The following is a 21299-nucleotide window of genomic DNA, read 5'->3' on the forward strand; positions in this document are numbered from 1 at the left end:
AAGGTAACACCATCGATGATTTAAATACAGTTCTTTTAAAATCTCCCATTGTTATAATCTACAAGCTCCGCGATGAGATTCGGTACGTGGACGTGGGCCCCCTGTCGATTGCCGATTGCGGGATAAAACGGAGAGTGTTCCTGCATATTGGATTTGGGATTTCATCTGCTTGATTCAATGAGGTACTATAGCGAATGGCGGCAAATTAAATGCAGGTATGGTATCAGCTTTTGTCGATCCAGTACTGTTCTACTAGGAGGTGGTAGAGCAAGCTTGCGGCAGAGATCCGTGGGGTCGGAACAGCACATTTTGCATTCAAACAAGTTTGAACCTAGTTGCTCCTACTTCTGTAGTCCTTTTAACACGGGCGCCATGCTCCCATGGCTTGCTTTACAGATTTTGCCGGGTTTGATTGATGAAACAACGTATTGCGGGGCAGCAATGGCGATATAGCGTCTTAGACGGGGAATGAGGAAAGTTATATAGTAAGTGAATATTATCCGCGACTTGGCATCTTTTGGAAAAACTTAGATAGCGATTCATATAAGCAATCCGATCTACTAGACTCGCAAAGCACACATATCATTGCTATGAAGTCTCATGAAGCGGTCTCAACCGATCACCACGTTTCTGATCCGGTGCCAGATAGACCGCTGTTTGGCTTCTGAGTCAGGACTGCGCGGAATTTCGTCTCGTCTGCCCGTCCAGATGTCGATCTCGTGCACTTTTACGACGACGGTCTTGTTCCAGAACTTGTAGACGACATAAAAGAGCACGAAGACGGGGAGGAGAATGTAGTTGATGACAAAGTCCTGTGCGGAGAATGGATTTAGGAAGCATGTGTAGCCTGCGGATCTGTCAGAACTGCCTAAGTCCGGCATGCAATGGGTATTAATAATGCTCACCTTGGAAAAATATGAGAAAGATGTTGGCCGCAAGGCAGAAGTATGTTCCATACGGATACCACAGAGCCTTGAATGGCAAATCATCTGCACTTTCACCTTGGGCGTTCAGAGCTTGACGGAATCGGATGTGCACAAATTCTATGACGGCCCAGACAATAAATGTCGCGACGCCCGAAAGTGTCATCAAGGCGTTATAGAGCGTGCCGGCAGATGCGGACTGTGATAAGAAGGCGATACAAGCGCAGACGTTGGTGAAGAGCAAAGCAGCCCACGGCACACCGCGTTTGTCCGTCTTACCGAGAAGCTTTGGAGCCATGCCGTTGCGCGCCATATGAGTGATCGTTCTCGAGGCCACGTACAAGGACGAATTGCCAGCTGAGATCACGGAGATGACGATCAAAGCATTGATTAGATGTGCTGCCGGAGCAATTTTGGCGTCAGATAGCGCGATTGTGAGTGGGGATGCTGCAGTCTTCGAGCCTTTTCCCAGGAGTCGGGGGTCATTGTAAGGGATCAGAATACCGATGAAGAACATCATGCCAACATAGAAAATCAGGATACGCCAGAAGACCTGCCTAATGGCCCGAGGCACAGCCCGCCGAGGATTGGAAGACTCTCCAGCCGTGATTCCGACCATCTCCGTGCCTGCGTACAGCGTACCTGCAATGACAAAGGTTCGAGCAACTCCATTGATGGAATCCGCAAAGGCGCCTGGATCATTCCAATACTTGAAACCGATTTTTTGAGGTCCTATACCACCAGTAGAAATGGCGATGGCAATGATGAAGAAGATGGTGATGGATATAACTTTGATCAGACTGAGCCAAAATTCGACTTCGCCATACGCCAAAACTCCGAGCATGGAAAGCGATATGAACAAAGCCCAAAATATCAAGATCCAAGCCCATTGAGGCACCGTGTCCGTCCAATACATGACGACGAGTGATATTGCATTGTATTCATTGGAGAGCACAGTTAACCAAAGATACCAGTATGCCCAACCAAGGGCAAATGCCAATGCGCGGTCGTAAAATCGCTCAGCATAGTCGGTGAAGGATCCAGTGACGGGAATCAGAGTTGCCAATTCTCCCAAAGATTGCCTGGAGTGCGTCAATGAGCGATGTGGGCTAATATAACCCAAGGTAGGTAGAGCAAAACCTACATAACGAAGAAGACGATGATTCCAACAAGAGAGAAACTGATGAGAATACCACCAGGGCCAGCAAGGCGTAGAGCGTTTCCCGATCCGACGAGTAGACCAGGGCCAATGATTCCTACGGAATTTAAGATGTTGAGCACACAAAGGTCTTGCCTGGCCTTACAAAGACCTCTCTACGTACCACCAATAGCAATCATCTGTAGATGTCGAGACTTCAATTTTCGATGCAGGGGATTGAACTCTCCAACCCCGACGTCGGCGGCCTCGGGGACATGCACACGCTCATCGACATATTGTGTGTTGTCGAGCACACCTTTCTTAGGATTTTCGGCCATGGGGTGTAATGTTAGTGGTGATAATAGTTAATAGTGACAGTGACGGTAATTCAATGTCATTCGATTGGTTCGATCTAGGTATGTCAAAAGGACTGAGGCTGAGGCTGTTGGAAGAGATTGGGATGGGTGACCTTTATAACACATGGTCAGTATACCCAGGTCCCCATTAATGAATTGAATGGGTGTAAAAAAGTAAAGGTAGAAGAACGGTTGATGATCAGTACTAATTACGAGGTATTAGTTGGATTCCTAGTGTTGATGATCAGTGATGCGGTGCGGGATTGGGATTGGGATGACCCCCATGCCCCCCCCCTCATCATCGCAAGTCGTGGCTCTGATAACGCAATTGAAGCTAGTCCGAGTTTGGCCATGAACAGAAAGTCTACACTCCTATGTACGGTACATGCAATATTTTACGTGAATTCATACCTTAGCAAACGATCATGACCACTATTCTCCGTTTGCTTCGGCGAGCTCGGCGAGCTCGGCGGGCTTGTCACAAGGCTTGAGCTTACCAGCGAGTGAAATAATAACATGAAGTCAATAACGAGCTAGGATCCGTCCTACATGTGGAATATCGAAGCGGAGGCGTAGTGCTAGAAGGACCTCGACTAAGGTTCGAGAGCCGCCATGCTTGGATGACGCCTGTACGTGGCTGGAAAACGAAGCGCATCACACAAAGTCGACACCATAGACATGAAGCACCCGAATCTTGGAAGATATAGATATGTGGGTGTGCGTGCGTCTGTCTGTCTGTCACATGCTATCTGCGATGTACCACTCCTGGTTGTACCAGTGCCTATAACCCCTTTGCCTTGACGGCGTGCAATCAATATAATTCATGAGGTATATTGAGGTCTATTAACACATGGAATGCAGATACAGCACAATACGTTCCGTTCATTACATTTATTTGTATTGTCTACTTCCTGTGCGAATCAAACTTCTTTGCGCGATACTTTACCTGATCTACCTACCTAGTACCAACCGAAGGTCTATATCAACGCTCCGACATCTAAACACCATCACACCTTCCATGTGCCTTGTGTCTTCCCAAAAGAATAAGTCGCCACTAGAAGTAAAACCGATCCAAGAATACAATTCACCCCTGCAAAGATCTGAAGTCCCGAAAAATCAACACCACCCTGTCGGACCAATATCGCTCCCATAATGGGCAATCCAGTGAGGTTGCTGTAGGACGTCAGTTCACATGTACACCCTGGCGACAGGAAACAAGGCAAAACATGGGTAGACCATCGTACCTTATTGACATAATAATTTGAAAAGTACCGAACCGTCTGCCGAGTGTCTCAATGCTCCCGGCTTTGGCCACACACGGCATGAGAAGTGAAACAAAGGCCCCGCTGAAGAACCCATAAGCCAATGCGAAGAAGATCAGTCCAGTGTGGCTAGAGTGATAATTAAATGGTAGCCAGAGGGCGAGCATAGCAATTCCGCTCAGTGCGGCACTACTGGTGATGACGTTAAAAGAGCCAATGTGGTCTGCGAGGTAGGGAGGAATTGTCCTTCCGAACGTCGATGATGCGCTGGTCATTGGAAGTGTCAGACATCGTGTCGCACCTTCAACGTGAGGAAGGGAAAAGGCCGGACTCACTTGACGATGGATATGAGATAGAGTGCGAGCGAGGGCGAGAATCCGTTCTGCTGCGCCATACTGGGAAGGAAATTAAGAGGTGCAAAGATAGCCCACCTAACTTCATCAGCATGTCTCACTTATCAAAGGTTATTCATCTACATCACCGACTTACATCGTTAAAAACGACCCTATCGTGAATAATCCAAACTGCTTCTGTTTGAAAAGTGTCACATCAAACCACTTTGCCTGCCAGTCCCATTTCTTGCGCGGCAGCCTTGCCGTGATGAGGAAGCACGACACTGCCATCAGAATGCCAATCATGAGGGCCGTATACCGTATCGCTCCGTAGAATCCCACGCGCTCCATGACCCGATGGAAAAATATAGGGAAAATAACCCCGCCTGTAGGCACGGTCAGTTCTTGCACGCACGATCTGCACTTCTCAACATACCCAGACTGCTACCCGCGGTCGCAATGCCGGTAGCCAACGCTCGTCGACGAACATGCCACTGCCCAATGCATACTACAGCAGTCGTGAAAACTCCCCCAGCGCCGATTCCAAAGCCCAGTCCCTGAGCTAAGAAAATCTGATAATACTCGTCCGCCAGACTCGTCATACAAAGCGAGAAGACGCACAGAAACGAACAAGGGTAGAGCACAGGCGCTGCGCCATAAGTATCAACCAACCGTCCGAAGATGGGACCCGGCGCCCACATGAGTGCAAGCTGGGTGGCGAATATCCAGGAGATCTCGGAGGGTGTGTAGCTGTGGAGGATGGTCTCTTCGTAAGTAGTTTGGAAGACACCGATGCTGGTTTCCATGTCAGTGATGTGCTGTCTCCAGGTAGTTGCGATGATTCAACTTGCGCATTTAGGAATCCGAAGGTGCAAAATATGGCCAGAAAGGCTCCGGAAACGCATAGCCAGCCCTTTGTACCCCCTTCAGGAGGTAGGCTTAGTTCCTCCTTGGTCTCCCTCGCGAAAGTTTCAACTGCGTCTGGAGCTGCTTCAGTCATGGTTGTATTTCGAGGACTGTTTGCCGAGAAGAGCAAGGTCTGCGAAGTTTCGGGTACAAGTTGATCTGTTGTACATGTTTTTCGTGCTGGGCAGTCTCTCTTTATATGAGTTTTACGGTCTTATCCAATCAGGGCAAAATCCTACAACGCATATCATGCTTGATATAATCAAATGGGTGAACTCGGGCAGCTCGAATGAGGTAACACGGTAGGTACCCACCCATCTACTGTGCAGTGTGTACCTAGCAGTGAGCATCGGAGACGTGCCTGGGTAATACCTAAACTATCAAAAGAAGCTTAAATGGCGGCCGCCAGATCCTGGTTTGTCGGCCGCTAGTGTGAAAGACAGCAATCGGCTATGATTGGTTCGTCAATGTTCTAGCCAATCAACAATCCAGTAAGATGGGTTAGTCTGCCCAAATAAGGTATTCGTTCAAATATGTAAGAAGCGCCCACTCCACTCCACTGACACTAGCGGCCGACGAGCAAGAGTGGCACATCTGCTTCTACTTTGTAAAAGGTATCCTCGCCTCGTAAGCATTGCGGAATTCTACTACATCACGCTCTCAATGCTCCCAATCTTCTCCGACAACTCCGACAAGACACTGTGAAAACCAATATTTCCATATCATCGGCCGAACATTGACTTTCTCGTCGGCCGCCATACAAAGCCGTTCGTTTCATGAGCAAGCCCATTCCGCTGCTCGCTGCCTAACAATGATCGCTTTGCAGGTATGCCTTACTTGCAAGGGAAGGAAGAAGAGGTGCGATAAGCAACTGCCGCAATGTAGCTTTTGTAAGCAGTAGGTATATCCCTGTGGATACGCTTTGCTTGAAAATGACAACCGATTCTTCGCTGTCGGCCGCCCATGGCTGACTTGAAGCAGAAAAGGAATATATTGCTCTTACGATTATGGAAGGGAAATCGATGCATATGCCCCTGCTCAGCCCGCCAGCGGGTCTTTTGTAGCTTCTCATCACTCCTCCGCTCCTGAAAATCATCGTGGAAATGGCCGGGATACTGCTTGTACCTCATCCCCTTACCAGTCGACTGCCTTTGGATCACCATCCGATGCTTTACCACTCGACACTAGGCTATCCATTGAGGTTGATCTTATCGTCCGGCCGACGGGACAATCTCCAGACATGGTAGAGAGACGATATTTTCAAGGTCTGCATCTGTGGGTGCCGTTTATGTGCCCCTCCCGATTTCGAAATGAACGTCTCATGGCAGTCTCAACGCCGACAGCAGAGTTTTCGCTACTGCTCCTGAGCATGTACTTGATCACACACGACCCACCAGAACTTAGCAAAACCTCCATTAGGCGAGGTGATCTTCACCTACATGCTAAGACACTCTTTTCTCAGATCTCCCTTCTGCGACGGCCTTCAATTCGCCTGATCCAGGCTGGAATATTAATTGCCATCTACGAATATGCCCATGGCGACCCAGATTCCGCCCTAGCATCCATCGATCTCTGTGCCCGAATGGCGTGCAAGGCTGGATTTAATCGACACTCCGCGGACAAAGGGGTAAATCAAGCATGGAATACGTGGTGGGCACTAAGAATATTCGAACGAATCTTCTACTGTGAGACCGCACTGACCACCCTGCCATTGATCACATCTGCTCCAGATGAAACAGATATACTCCCATACGAAGTTAGCAGCCTCGATTGTGGGGAAGATTTGATAGCGAAGCCTGGTTGTCGCGTGTGGCCTATCAATACCGCTGGGGTCGGGTGCTTTGGCCGTGCGGCTCAGGCGACATATCTGCTCGATCAAGTCTTACAGGCAATGAAAATCGGTGAAGCATCCGTTCGGCTTGTTCGCTTGATCGCCCTAGACAGCGAGTTGCGCAGGCTCCTTTCAGTGACGATGAGTGCCTGCCATGGTAAACGAGGAGGGCACTGCGGCGCCGTGGGCACCTCGATCAGGTCTGGTAGGATCTTTCTAGTTCCAAGATTCTATGCTGATCACTTCCAGCAGAGCTCTTTTCATGCTGCACGAACACAATCTCCAGAACGATATCTTGCCGACAACGCAATGTGTGAACTATCCGCAGGCTGCACTCGATACTGTTGTTCAGATGGTGGTGGATATATCTCGAAGTCACCGAGGGATCGATGGTGCTGACATCGACATTGTATCTCCCATCTGCAATTATGTAGTCCGTCATACTTTGACGCTCCACTATCAAAGGCGATATTCAGACAGCGAAGCCTGGTTCGACGACTCGGATGCTTTACGAGAGTCTCTGGCCAAATTGAGTCGTAGGTGGCAGATAACATGAAGCGAGCGACGAGATGATCCCGAGCCTTTTGTTTATGATGCCGTCATCGAGTATTGCGTAGGCCAATCTTGCAGGCTTATCTCACTGTTCAGTTTTACATATCCGTTATCTTCAGAAAGGCATGGGGGAAATTTGCGCTGTGACAGGACCTCTCGCATCCAATTCTACCGAATTAATCGAGTTTCATGGTGGCACAAAACTCTACCTTTTCGTGATGTATGACATACATTGTCGTACATTGACACATTGGCGGTGATTTGACCGCCATAAGCATGCACTTTCAATAGAACGCGTCGTTGGTGCGGGGTAACCCACAGCCTAGGGAACCATTGTGGGCCGATTGGGAATTGCGTCTTACGAGGGATCGAGGAAACTTCATCGAGATTTTGAATTTACAGGGAGGAGGGTTCTGTTAGCGGCCGAAAACACTAATTCATCAGTCGACAGATCATGACGAGCAGGAAATATGGCGAACGCCGCCTTCAACTGGGTCGATAGATAGTGTACATACACACAAATAATTAACAGTTGGCTGAACCTTCGAATTATCCGCGGTCTGATTCGCTGATTCTGGGCTATAAAGGATTTCTTTATTGCAAACTCAATCAAGAAACGCTACCCTTCCTGTGCCGCATTCAACTGCATCCGACCGAGCACCCCATGCTTCCCGTCATAATGGGACCTGTTGCTTTCACTCCACGATCAACGCCGCAATCTCTTTCCGTACTCTGTACCTAGCCAGTCATGGCCGGTGGAAGTTCCCAATCACATGTGCAGGCCCTGCTGGGTGGTATCCGTCGATTGGCTATTACTGAGGGGGACACGTTTGACTTCATCATCGTTGGCGGAGGTACCGCAGGCTTGGTACTAGCGAATAGATTGACCGAAGACGCAAACATCACGGTCGCGGTCCTCGAAGCCGGGGCATGTCTAGATACTCACCCTCGGGTCAAGACGCCAGCCCTATATGCCACTCTCCTCGGTTCTGATGCGGATTGGAACGCAACCACAGAGCCGCAGGAGGCTCTCGGTGGTAGACAATTAAAGATACCACTTGGCCGCGCGCTGGGTGGCAGCAGTGCCATCAACAGTCAAGTATTCGCGCCCAGCTCCAAGGTGAACCTAGACACCTGGGCCACCCTAGGAAATGAAGGATGGGATTGGGAGTCCCTTGTTCCGTACTTCAAGAGATCACACACGCTCGTTCTACCATCAGACCCTGCAGTACTAGAACACCTCGGCCTTGAGAATCTCGATCCATCAAGAGGTGGCTCCAAAGGTCCTGTCCAAGTCTGCTACCCGAACGAGTCAGAGAATCCTTTACCTCATGTCTGGATCGAAACTCTCGAGAAGCTCGGCTACGTCGGGACTGGAGATCCATTCCACGGCGATGCCAAAGGTGTCTTCACGCTACCAGCCACAATCGATGCGCAGAATCGCGAACGAAGCTATTCCGGCTCAGCTTACCTGCTTCCCGTAAAGAACAAGCCGAACCTAACCATCATCATTGGCGCCATTGTCCAAAAAGTGCTACTAACTGGCTCCGATCCAAACGTCATCGCCACCGGCGTGCAATATCTCAAAGACTCTAAATTAATCACGGCTATATGCAAACGAGAAGTGATCATTTCTGCTGGAGCGTTGAACTCACCCAAGATCCTTGAATTATCTGGTATCGGAAACGCTCAATTACTGAGCGAGCATGGGATTCATCCAGTCATTGATAACCCCAACATCGGAGAGAACTTGAAAGATCACATCTACACGGGGCTAAGCTTTGAAGTCCGTGACGGAGTAGATACTCTCGACGATCTGTACAGGCAAGATCCTACGAAGATCCAGGAAGTCATGAAAGCTTATGCAACAGATCGAACAGGTCCACTGACTGCCACCATCTACTCGTTCGCTTTCATCACCCTCCCCGAGGATGTAGGAGAAGAGTTGATAAGAAAACTCGACCTAGATGCACAGGGTAGTGATGTTAATCAACGCTGCAGCCTAGGCAAAGTATTACTCAAATCCGCCCAGCCGACCGCCTCTCTTTATGCCTATGCTGCTCAAGGAAACTTCACCGGCGCCCCGTTGAAAGACGCTGACCTCCTTCCCAACAACTTCTATTCTATCGACTGCGGTCTTCTTCAGCCCCTCTCTACTGGTTCCACGCACATCAGGTCCGCCGACCCATCAGCCACTCCACTGCTCGACCCAAGATACCTCACCCATCCCTTAGACAAGGAAATTATCTCTCAACACATGATGTTGATATCTCGCATAGCCAACACCACTCCCCTGAAATACCTTCTAAAAACCCGCGGCGCACGTAATGCTGAAGCGCCGCAAGATATTGCGGATCCTATAGCGCTGAAAAAGTATGTTAGCCAAACCGTCCAAAGTTCGGGTCACTTCATGGGAACATGTGCAATGCTGCCTAGGGAGGACGGTGGCGTTGTCGATACGAGACTAAAGGTCTGGGGAACGAGGAACCTGCGGGTAGTAGATGCGAGTATTTTCCCCATTCCGACAACGGGATTGCCGATGGCCACGGTGTATGCGGTGGCAGAGAAAGCAGCCGATATTGTCAAGGAGGATGCGGCACTATGAATCTCGAAGTCCTGGTATCGTGCGTGTGTCGAAATATGACGATTCAGTGACATTGGGAAATACAGCTTTTGATTATGTCTAACTTGAATTCTGCTAGACCTGGATGCGTGAATTGACAACTCAAAACATTAGGCAAAATCCATGGACTACGGTACCCCATTGACCACATCGCTTGCTTGAAGTTGATGGAAAATTCATCGTCAACTTCAGATTTAAGATACCGTAAAATTCCATCCGCCGAGTACTAAGATCCGCAACACGATTGACTACTCTGAGTCTCCAACTATATTAGAGAATCTTTGTCACTCCGGGCGCAATCATATCCAGCCTCGTAAACAGCTCTCCATTGAATCTCTTTGCCAAAATTCGGCCCTGATCGCTCTCAACATTTGGACCGTTCCTATTCCTTCGTCAGCAATTCGTCCAGAGCGCAACAGGGACATCTGAAAACATACTCGCCAATCCTGCAATCCATGAGGAATCGACCATGAGTTTCCTCTGCCAGGTCGGGTTTAATGGCATCGATTAGTAGTCGCCCGCCATCTACCGTCGACCGGGCTATGAGGCTTTTCATGCCAGATTGGATGACCCTTACAACGATGTTGATGTCGTCGCGCATGAGATCACTATTGCAGGCGCCGGGCGTCATGACATTGATGACGACATTAGAAGATGCAGACAGTGCACTCCGCTTTGCGATCTCTTGGACGGCATAAAAGAGAAGCAATTTCGACGTTGGGTATCTATAGTTGACGTCAATTAGACTTCGATCACACGGGTGGAGTATGCATACCTGTCGTTTATGTTCGCCTTCTCCTCGTCACCCAGCGCTTTCAATAACGATCCCTCTGTCTTTGTTTCGGATGCTCGAGCAACATACATCAGGTCGCTTCCGACAAAACTCAGCCTTGTCCTAACACCAAATTTCTTCCCAGTTTCGCGAAGCTTCGGCAGAACCAAAAGCCCCACGAGAACTGCGCCAATGACGTTTACTTGTATGTGTTGCTCCACTCCTTCAATTTCGGCGCGCTGCAAACTCATGATCCCTGCATTCTGTATCACGGCATCCAATCGTTCCAAGCCGGAAACTCTCTTTGCGAATGCCTTGATTGAGTCATGATTGGAAAGGTCGAGTTGCCACACCTCGACAGCATTCTTGGTCGCTTTTGTGGTCTTCAAGATGTTGACAGCGGCTGCCTCTCCCTTCGCAATTGACCGGACAGCGAGAATGACTTTTGCGGCGCCTTGATCGACGAGGAGGCGTGCAGCTTCAATGCCCAATCCGGTGTTTGCGCCTGTGACGACGATTGTTTGGTCTGAGAAGTTGTGTTTCGTTTGGGGAATGCGGAAAAAGAGTTGTGAGCTTAAGAGCTTAGGGATGTATACGGCCCAGCTCATTGGGGTCGCCATTTTTGATGTGTGACTCTTGAAACAACTTTCTGTAATCCGGCAGCGAATGGCTTGAGAGATGGTAGCCAAAATCCTTGAGTAAATCGATCGTGCTGTAGAATGTTGCGTGGCGATTGAGGCTTCCACGCCTGCCGTTTTGTACTCTTCCATTCCATCATGCGCAGGATGGCGCGGACTAGTTCCACGGACTCTTTTATTGTTCCACTCTCTGTGTGGTACAGAATGCAGGTATTACTCAAGATTCCAGACACCTAAGCCAAGATCGTCGTATGCTAAGTAGAGCATGTGTGTTTTAAGGCAAGCAGTTGAGTGATTATGCTAGTCTTCTCTCAGGTCTAAACGCGAAGACTGGTCATTGTATTCCCGTATCATGGCATGCGCATAGCGTTGTAAGAGTGTTCATTCGCTATGTACGTCGCAAATCGCCCTGGTCAGGCAAGCAACACCAGCCACCCGGACGAGTTTGCCGGAGATGGTGATGGCTCTTTCTGTCCGTCCATAGTAACTCTCTGGAGACAGGCAATGAAGCCATTAATTGATTAATTATTAACAAGCTTAGTCAGTGACCAGTGCATACTCTGGAGTGGTGGCTTGGTAGGAGTATTGTCGAATTATTCGGTCCTAGGGCTTGAAACAACTGGCCGTCACCCACCTCCCAAATTCGTCCGCCCGGTGATCAAGTTAACACATGATGGCATAGCCGTAGAAACAACCACGTCGACAAATACACACACTGTAGCCATGTTTTCTTTTCGGTTATTTGGCATAGATGTAGGTTACGTTTGCCGTTGATTTTTTTCTGTCCGCCCTCTCTGGCGTTGCCCACCCAGGTTTCTATACTTGATGCCGCCATCACAAGCTACGAGGAGCATTCTTTTGAGCTTTAGAGGATCCAGTCGGTTATTGATGATGCAGGATTGAAGAATGAGCAACTATACCTGTCTATGGGACTACAAAGGTGGCATTTACCAATCTGAGCTTATTCCGGATATACCATCTTCCTACCCACTCCTCCATCTATCGTTATTTCTTGCCCAGTAACAAATTCGGCTCCCACAAGATATTCGACAGCTTTCACGACATCCTCTACCTTCCCCACCCTACCCGCAGGATGCCATGCCATATCTTCTCGGCTCAAGCCGTCCTCCCACTTGATACCTTTCTCGTCTGCGCCTCTATTCTCGTTTTCAACATTGATCCATCCAGGTATGACTGCGTTGACTCGAATCTTATGCCGATGGCCGAGTGACACCGCCATACTTTGGGTTAGGCCTAGCAAACCTGCTTTGGCTGCTGAATACGCTTCATGATTGAGCTCGGATTGATAGGCACGGGTCGAAGATATATTGATAATACATCCTGGAGAAGACTTTGTACCCCCAGCCTCAAGCAGAGGCGTGCAGAGGCGGCTTAGAAGAAATGGAGCGCTAAGGCCGACCGCGATCTTGATATCCCATTCCGCCATGATATCTTCGCTCTCATCCTCCATTGTTCTCTCGTCAGACCAGATATGCGGTGTAGCGAAAGCATTGTTAATCAGTACATCCAGTTTACCACCAAATACTTCGGCCATAGATTTCACTTCTGTCTTGATCTGAGCTCGGTCTGAAAGATCGCAGGTCCGGGTGTAAAGGTGGTCCGGCGAGGTGGCCGCCCATTTGCGGAACAATTTGGCCTGGAATTCATCCTTATTCGAATCGAGCACGTAGACCTGATTTCCTGTCTCGAGGAAATGGCGGACAAGTCCGCGTCCGATGCCGCGGGCGCCTCCTGTGATGAGGACGTTCAGGTTTCTTTGGGCGGACATCCTGAGCGTTACTAACAATACTGGCTAACCTGTCTTGGGGGGGTTAAAGAAACCCCGTTTTCGCAGATTAAAAGTACTTGATTCCACGTACGTTCGTTCTTCGTGTCGTGACAGTATCGGACTAGAGATTCGGTCTGAGTTGTCGTTGATGGTAGATAGAGGAGCAATAGAAAGGTCAAGGAGCCTTGACGTCACGCACGCCTCTTGAAATGTGGGCCCAGGAAGGGAGGGAATAGTCAGACTGTACGAAGTAATGACTACTTAGGCAGTACCTAGGTAGATTGCATATTACATATTACATACATTCGTACATGTACATATATACAAAACTACTTATGTAGGTAGGTGCTGTGGTGGAACAGGATGAATGAAGCCATTCGGGGATCACGTGTATGGGAATAGGTACTAGGCAGGGTGTAGATAGATCAATTAGGGCTGCTGAGAGAGATCGAGGCATCATCCACCTACCTCTAGAGGCATATTAACGGAGGCAAATATCTACTTGTACCACCCATCTACTGATTGCGGATCGTACCTGTGATACTCCCTACTACCGAGGCGTCTAAACACGACAACACATACCTACCTAAGTACTCCGTATATATGTAACTACCTAGGTACATACCTAGGGTACATACATACTCATAATATATTCCTTATCACGATATTAGCAAACCAGACTGCAATTGAATCATCTGAAACCAGTGTTCTTTTCCCTGCCAAATACCATGAGAGGATTCCAGCTTGTAGGTTAGCAGAGACTTCAAAATAATTCCTGGATGCTGTTCATTTGAACTTGCTTGACGTTCTGCATCCACTCGCGCATATTCAAGGTCTTCGAATTAGCTCAGAATATCACAATTCAGAGACCTCCAGGCATCACAATGCCTCCTCCAAATATGGTACAGGGTGGACGATCTAACGACGAGTCATATGCTTCCTACGTTGCCATTCTCGCCTTCGCAAGTGGTATCACAGACCAAGGGCCATACAAGTAGGTAGGTAGGTAGTAGTTGGAAAGAGAGCGTTCAGACCTTCACAGATCGAATGAATCTACTGGGCTACTTGATCAGTCTAACTGACAGCGTGTGGGTTGACTACCTACCTAATGTTTTAAATTTTCATGGATGACCAGCTTGATCTTGCAGCGTTTCTGTGTCACACCTGGAGATTTACAGGACCTTTCCATGTTCTTGTTCTCCAACATGGAGCAACAGAAGAATCAATCAATAGTACTGTGTACAGGGAGAGGTGCGAGCAAGATGAAGATAATGGTTGGATTGTTGACCATGATATCGTGGGGCTAGCATCCTTACGTCACCCACTTTACCCCATGAACGTGAATGTGAACGCGACCACGTGGGTCCGGGCGTTAATCGCGTCGCGTCTCCGCGTCCATCCACGCATCTCCATCTCCATACCAGGGAGGCCCTACTATTTCCCCTCTCCCAGAAGTAACTAGGTACTACTCCAAACAAATCATTCATTCATTCCCTTCCTTCCTTCCTTCCTTCCGTCCCTCTTTCCATCCATCAATTGCTGCTTCTTTGCTTTTCATAATGGCCCGCGGTGGTCAAGGACAGGTTTTATCGACCCCCCGTGCGTCGTCGCAAAAGAAACTGCCCGCCTCGGGTTCGCAATCGAACAAGAGCACACAGAAATCGATTCTAGGATTTTTTCAGAAGAAATCCACGGATTCCCCTAGTCCAGCTCCCGCCACCGCCGCAACGAAGACACCCGTGTCATCTCTTTCGAAAGCTGTCTTTAAACGAAACGAGCCTTCCCCTGCTCTTACGCCACAACCCAGCAGCGACGTTCCCGTGCCGTCAAGCCCTGATCGCGATGAGGGGGATGTCAATAGAGGAAAGAATAAGGAGAATGGTCTGCATTCTCCCTCGATAGAATCGGATACCCAGACTAATTTTCTCCTGTCAGAGGTAGCAGGTTTCGCTCTTAGCAGTCCCTCTAGGAAGGTATGTTGGTCAAGATAACCGTGGCTAGCAATGCAAACTAATTGGTCTCAGGTGAAAAAAGTCATCAACTATGCAGAGTCGGACGATGACGAAGAGGACGAGATTTTTCGGCCCATTGCCAACAATGCAAGGAGCGGACGTACCACAAAGCGGAGGAAGATCAGTGTAGAGGATTCCGACGATGACTTTGACTTGGATGATGCAACTCAACAGGCCATGTTGGAGGATGACCTGGACGACTTCATCGCGCCAGACGATTCTGGCGAAGAGGAAGCTCGTCCACAGAAGCGCAAACGGCAGTCATCCGGGAAAGCGACCAGGAAGGCGACGCCGCCCCCTTCGTCGCCTCCCCCTATGAAGGACGACGGATCTGAAGACGACCTAGCGATAGCTAGCACATCAACGGCACAACAGTGGACGTACGATCCGGATAATCTTGAACCGCTGAACCCTAAGCCCACGGTCAAGGTTGTAAAGAAGAATACATCGATTAAGCAGAAACCCTCGGCGTCTGAGCCGGAAAAGCGCTATCCATGGTTGGCTAACATCCAAGACGCCGACCGACATACACCTGACCACCCAGAATACGATCCGAGAACGATATATATTCCACCACTTGCTTGGTCAAAGTTCTCGCCATTTGAGAAACAATATTGGGAGATAAAACAAAAGTTCTGGGACAGCATCGTCTTCTTCAAGAAGGGGAAGTTCTACGAGTTGTATGAGAATGACGCCACTATCGGCCACCAGCTTTTCGATCTTAAGCTCACTGATCGTGTCAACATGAGAATGGTTGGTGTGCCTGAGGCTTCGCTGGATCTCTGGGCGAGCCAGTTCGTGGCAAAGGGATACAAAGTTGCACGGGTAGATCAGATGGAGTCTGCTCTTGCAAAGGAAATGCGCGAAAGAGACGATAATAAGCCTGCGCTGAAGAAGAGCAAAGACGACAAAGTCATCCGTCGAGAACTTGCCGCCGTTCTGACTTCTGGCACCCTTGTCGACACAGGGATGCTACAGGATGATATGTCTACTTATTGCATGGCCATCAAAGAGATCGAACGCGACAATTTACCAGCCTTTGGTATTGCATTTGTAGATGCCGCCACAGCGCATTTCCAGTTATGCGAATTTACTGATGACATTGACATGACGAAGTTCGAGACACTCATCGCACAAATGCGTCCCGGGGAACTATTGCTCGAAAAGTCTTGCCTGTCCGCGAAGGCCATGCGAATTTTGAAGAATAATACCAGTCCAACAACCATATGGAATGCGCTGAAACCGACCAAGGAGTTTTGGCCTGCTGACGTTACCATCCGTGAGATCGAGACCAACGGATACTATGAATCGCCGACAGAGGATAACATCGAGGCCTGGCCACCAGTACTTCGTGAAGCACGTGAGCATGACCTTGTCATGTCTGCCTTTGGGGCCTTGCTTCAGTACCTCCGGACGAACAAGATCGAACGTGAATTGGTCACCGCTGGAAATTTCGAGTGGTACGACCCTATCCGCAAAGCAACAAGTCTCGTTCTCGATGGCCAAAGTCTGATCAACCTGGAGATATTTGCAAATAACTTTGATGGGTCAACGGAAGGAACTCTTTTTGCGATGCTCAACCGTTGCATTACGCCGTTCGGAAAGCGGCTGCTCCGTCTATGGGTTTGCCATCCCTTAGCAGATGCCAATAAAATCAATGCACGACTCGATGCCGTCGATGCCCTCAATGCTGATTCTAGTATCATGGATAACTTCTCGGCTTCACTCAGCAAGCTGCCCGATCTGGAAAGACTCATTTCCCGAATTCATGCTGGGCGTTGTAAGGCTCAGGATTTTCTAAAAGTCATCGAAGGATTCGAACAAATAGAGTACACAGTTGGTATCCTCAAGCAATTTGGCGAAGGCGAGGGAGTCATTGGTCAATTAATAGCTTCGATGCCGGATCTTGCCGCGTCATTAGAAAAATGGAAGGAAGCATTCGACCGAACCTTGGCCAAGGATGAGGGTATCCTTGTTCCCACGCCAGGGCTCGAGGAAGAGTTTGACCACAGCCAGCAAGAAATCGACAACTGCGTTGCCGAGCTTGACATTTTCTTGAAGAAGGCCAGGAAGGAATTAGGGTCCAACGCTCTTGAGTTCCGAGACAATGGTAAAGAAATCTACCAACTCGAAGTCCCCAAGAAGATCAAGGTGCCCAAACATTACGACCAAATGTCCGCAACCGCAAAGGTCACACGATACTACACTCCAGAGCTTCGAAAGTTGGTGCGAACACTTCAAGAGGCACAAGAGACACATGGACAAGTTGTGCGGGAGGTTGCAGTCCACTTCTGTGCCAGATTTGATGAGGACTATGTGACATGGCTCGCCGCTGTCAAGATCATTGCACAACTAGATTGCCTGATCAGTTTGGCGAAGGCCTCGGCATCTCTTGGAGAACCAAGCTGTCGGCCTGTGTTCTCAGATGCTAAGCGCACAATTGTCGAATTCGAGGAGCTCCGCCATCCCTGCATGCTACACACCGTAGATGACTTTATCCCGAATGATATCAGACTAGGCGGTGAGGTTGCGAACATTGATTTGCTCACTGGTGCCAACGCGGCCGGTAAATCGACAATCCTAAGAATGGTATGTCTTACGTCCTGAATGAACAAGTGAACATGAGCCGCTTACAAAGTGACAGACTTGCATTGCAGTCATTTTAGCGCAGGTCGGGTGCTATCTGCCCTGTACATCCGCGACAATGACGCCGATCGACCGCATTATGTCTCGGCTAGGAGCTAACGACAACATATTTGCCGCTCAGTCGACTTTCTTTGTCGAGCTATCCGAGACGCAGAAGATCCTTACTGAAGCTACACCACGCTCTCTTGTCATTTTGGATGAGCTTGGTCGAGGAACATCGTCGTATGATGGCGTAGCCGTGGCTCAAGCTGTTTTGCACGACATTGCCACTCGCGTGGGTTGCATAGGATTCTTCGCAACTCACTATCGCTCCTTGGCCAAAGAGTTCGAATCCCATCCGGAAGTCAGAAACAAGAGAATGGCGATCCATGTCAACGGCGAGTCCAAGTCCATCACTTTCTTGTATAAACTCGAAGACGGGGTTGCCGAGGGGAGTTTTGGTATGCATTGCGCGGCCATGTGTGGAATCCCCACCAAGGTCATTGACAATGCCGAAGTTGCTGCAAGAGAATGGGAGCATACCTCTCGTCTGGGTGAGAGGATGGAGGTCAAGAAAGAAGAAGGGGCTGTCTACGTTCCGCTAGGAATGCAGAGCGATGTTTCTTGGGCCCTTCGAGCGGGTCTCGAAGGTATCGGAGACCGCAGCCTCGACGTTCTTCTAGAAGCCATCAAAGGTTTATGAAACCGAGCGTGCTTAGCTTGATTTGTTTACTCTATCATCGTATCGTTTCCGGTGTAAGGGGAATGATATCAATAGTCCAGTGGACAACATCGATCGTCATTTTCAGCGGAGTTCATTTACATGGAATATATACATTATTGGCCAGCACAGTCTGGATCAGGGTGCGAGGGAAGTAATAACATTGCTATATATAATATAAGGTATTCTCTATCCATGCTGAAGCTCTACCCGACGACGCGTTGTAATCACGTTTGTTTGAGGTGATCACGGATGCCTCGTCGGACCAGACAATGCTGGATACATTAAAAAAAGAATAAAGACTTTTGGTCCGTCGAGGCCTGTTCTTGATAGGTCATAGCATCAAGAGTATTTCCTCTTTGCTTTTAGCTGTTCTTTTACGATGCTTGGGAAACATGTCGACTGTTTGCGATGTAGCAACCTTGATTCCTCACCCGAGCCATGGGCACGAAAGAACATAGCGTATGAAGAGACAATCTGCTGTTGAATTCGTTCACACGGATTAGAGGCAATTATATGTGGTATTTCACTGAACAACGCCGCAATACAGTGGCACGACAAGGTGCACTGTACGAGCATCCAGACCTTTCGGTTTCCAACACCAAGTCATGCTCGTTCATAGTAGAATGCACCAAGGACCTTTACTCCCTTTTCCCAGCTCCCTTGTTCCTCATTCCCGCCTCACTATTGCACATTATAACCATCATGTTGTATCGTATGATTCGTATCGAACAGACACACATACACACGCACATACAAAGAGACAAAGAAACAAAGCCACCAGTGCATGACTAGCCTAGCAGGCCTAGGACTCTCTGGACTCACGGTGCATGTACTGTGAGTGTGTACATACTGTGTACGGAGTACAAACACACATACAATCTATCTACGGAGTACAGTTCCACCATTTACGAGGACCAACACACCTCGCCGCCCAATAACCTCGTATCCTACCTAAGAGATCTAACCATTTCCAGGTCAAGAATCAGGGCAACAGGAAAACCCTCAACCGGCTCTCAACATCGGCATATTCCACAAGTGGCCTCCCTTTCTCCCCTTTTCACAATTGCGCCACCCACCAGGCCAGGCGAGGCGCCTTACAATAGGTTAGGGTTAGGTACCTCGTAGGTTCAGACTTGTTCGCAGACATGCGTGAAAATCCCATCCCCAGAACAGGAGATGGCGCCGGAGCCTTTCTCCGTGCATGCCAACCAAAAGTCGAGAAAAAGCAAAAGGAGAATTAAAACACCAACTCACGCCAACGCGCACGCGCGCCCACATGCCCACCCACACATGCAAGCGTAGATACTACTGTACATGGTCATGCACACATGCGCACTGGTCGTGAAATTGCTAGCTACCTACGTTGGTTTCCAGTGGTGCAACACTACATACTACACTAATGATCGTTGTTCTTGATAGCCATGTACCCAGAACGCGGCCAAGTCTAGTTGCGGCCCATCTGTTCGAATCAATCGCCCCGAGCCATTACAGACAATTTCTAAGAATCGTACTCCGTATACCCATCCAACCATCACGCAAATCGCATGCACATCACACTACGTATGTATGTACGGAGGTACATACCGCCTGCTTAGGGGCACACATGAGTTCTGAATTGTGGTTACCTCGCCCCATGAGAGAGACCCTTCAACCCTTCTCCCTCCCTCAACTTTCCAGCTTTCTCAATCTTCCACCTTCCAATTGTTAATATAGTCACACGAGGAAGCAAACAGGCTACAACAATTCGCAAACCATTCTATCACGTTTTTCGCTCTTACATCGATCGTCTTTCCCTTCTCTTCTCTTTTCTCCCCGAGCCGCGTCGCATGCTTTAGCGCCCGACTGCAGGGAAAAGGCGGTCCCGCAATGCACAGTGCACAGCACATATGGCATGTACAATGCTCGTACTGGTAGCCTGTCCTGTAAGTCACAGTTCACAGCCTACAAGGCACACAAGGCACGGCAATCATCGCACGCGACGACGGTGCGCGCCGCCCTACGCCTTAGTCCACCAGCACATACGAGTACACGGACAACTCGCTCATCCTTCAAGAAAAGAAAGTAATGAAGGATCGTCTCGGTTTTCCAACAATCGCTCATCTCTTCCCCAATAGCGTTCGATGTTCCCACGGAACGGACCTCAAGTTGGAGTTATTGTCTTTGGACTCCCATGGTCGGATCGCCGCATGTCGGATTAGAGCGTTCACATGCATTATGCTCCGTACATGTCATGATGATGATGAATGAATGATGGAAGATAGTAGGCGGCACAACGGTACGATGGGCGGGAATGGGAGATCCCCATCTCCCATATTCTATCTTTCATGTCCATCCCACCCCTGCATTCGACAGGTCTCGGTTTATCATTATCAATATCTCTAGAGGGAAGTAGTACAATTGTGGACGAGCCTCGATTGATGCTTAGTCGTTACCCACACAGAGACGGAACATTCGCGCAGGCGTCACCAGAAAACGTCTTTAGACACCTCGTAACTAGTCTAGTCCTTGCATCTATATTCACTTAAGTGGACGTACTTGTACGGAAGCTGGGCCGCATAGCTACATACCGAAAGCTGGGTAGGCGGGTAACAAACCATCTCGCTCCCATTACGAGTTGAGTCGCGCAACCACAGTTACGGTCGTGGCAGCGGTTATGCTACTACGGTACGGGGACGGGTACGCTACGGAGCGGATCGCCGAGCCAACCAACACTTATCTCAAAGTAGACCACAACCTAATCACCTCATATTTGTTCTGTCACTGTTGCCCTCGTAGACCTCGCTCTGTTCCCGGATAGATTCTTTGGATCTTGTATT

At 49.0% G+C, this 21299-nt stretch overlaps 8 protein-coding genes across 8 annotated transcripts; 4 read left to right on the forward strand and 4 right to left on the reverse strand.

Moving 5' to 3' along the window:
* Positions 1-429: 429 nt before the first annotated feature.
* On the reverse strand, positions 430-2672 carry BU24DRAFT_428823 (amino acid permease). Its single transcript, XM_033529571.1, has 4 exons — positions 2246-2672; positions 2068-2179; positions 906-2005; positions 430-847 (listed from the first exon to the last, which is right to left on the reverse strand). Exons 1-4 carry the CDS (start codon positions 2397-2399, stop codon positions 612-614), a joined length of 1602 nt encoding a protein of 533 aa, XP_033377622.1. The 5' UTR covers positions 2400-2672; the 3' UTR covers positions 430-611.
* A 752-nt stretch (positions 2673-3424) lies between these two features.
* On the reverse strand, positions 3425-5234 carry BU24DRAFT_445155 (MFS general substrate transporter; the record flags this gene model as incomplete). Its single annotated transcript, XM_033530679.1, has 6 exons — positions 4863-5234; positions 4448-4806; positions 4169-4397; positions 4015-4110; positions 3662-3946; positions 3425-3590 (listed from the first exon to the last, which is right to left on the reverse strand). Exons 1-6 carry the CDS (start codon positions 5009-5011, stop codon positions 3425-3427), a joined length of 1284 nt encoding a protein of 427 aa, XP_033377623.1. The 5' UTR covers positions 5012-5234.
* A 310-nt stretch (positions 5235-5544) lies between these two features.
* Positions 5545-7626, forward strand: BU24DRAFT_428825 (uncharacterized protein). Its single transcript, XM_033529572.1, has 3 exons — positions 5545-5814; positions 5899-6948; positions 7001-7626. The coding sequence occupies exons 1-3, from the start codon at positions 5729-5731 to the stop codon at positions 7302-7304; spliced, it is 1440 nt and encodes a 479-aa protein (XP_033377624.1). The 5' UTR covers positions 5545-5728; the 3' UTR covers positions 7305-7626.
* A 335-nt stretch (positions 7627-7961) lies between these two features.
* Positions 7962-9970, forward strand: BU24DRAFT_497454 (GMC oxidoreductase). Its single transcript, XM_033534267.1, has one exon. It carries the CDS (start codon positions 8049-8051, stop codon positions 9903-9905), a length of 1857 nt encoding a protein of 618 aa, XP_033377625.1. The 5' UTR covers positions 7962-8048; the 3' UTR covers positions 9906-9970.
* A 223-nt stretch (positions 9971-10193) lies between these two features.
* Positions 10194-11303, reverse strand: BU24DRAFT_437423 (retinol dehydrogenase 12; the record flags this gene model as incomplete). Its single annotated transcript, XM_033530206.1, has 3 exons — positions 10194-10305; positions 10361-10648; positions 10699-11303. The coding sequence occupies 3 exons, from the start codon at positions 11301-11303 to the stop codon at positions 10194-10196; spliced, it is 1005 nt and encodes a 334-aa protein (XP_033377626.1).
* An 890-nt stretch (positions 11304-12193) lies between these two features.
* On the reverse strand, positions 12194-13473 carry BU24DRAFT_428827 (3-oxoacyl-reductase). The gene has a single exon (XM_033529573.1). It carries the CDS (start codon positions 13120-13122, stop codon positions 12295-12297), a length of 828 nt encoding a protein of 275 aa, XP_033377627.1. The 5' UTR covers positions 13123-13473; the 3' UTR covers positions 12194-12294.
* A 1059-nt stretch (positions 13474-14532) lies between these two features.
* BU24DRAFT_455808 (DNA mismatch repair protein Msh6) lies at positions 14533-18705 on the forward strand. The gene is made up of 3 exons (XM_033531394.1): positions 14533-15095; positions 15147-17723; positions 17779-18705. The coding sequence occupies exons 1-3, from the start codon at positions 14682-14684 to the stop codon at positions 18460-18462; spliced, it is 3675 nt and encodes a 1224-aa protein (XP_033377628.1). The 5' UTR covers positions 14533-14681; the 3' UTR covers positions 18463-18705.
* A 1575-nt stretch (positions 18706-20280) lies between these two features.
* BU24DRAFT_86641 (uncharacterized protein) lies at positions 20281-20702 on the forward strand. The gene has a single exon (XM_033534726.1). The coding sequence runs from the start codon at positions 20370-20372 to the stop codon at positions 20595-20597; it is 228 nt and encodes a 75-aa protein (XP_033377629.1). The 5' UTR covers positions 20281-20369; the 3' UTR covers positions 20598-20702.
* Positions 20703-21299: the final 597 nt, after the last annotated feature.

This window comes from Aaosphaeria arxii (genome assembly GCF_010015735.1).
Source record: "Aaosphaeria arxii CBS 175.79 unplaced genomic scaffold BU24scaffold_14, whole genome shotgun sequence".
NCBI lineage: Eukaryota > Fungi > Ascomycota > Dothideomycetes > Pleosporales > Aaosphaeria > Aaosphaeria arxii.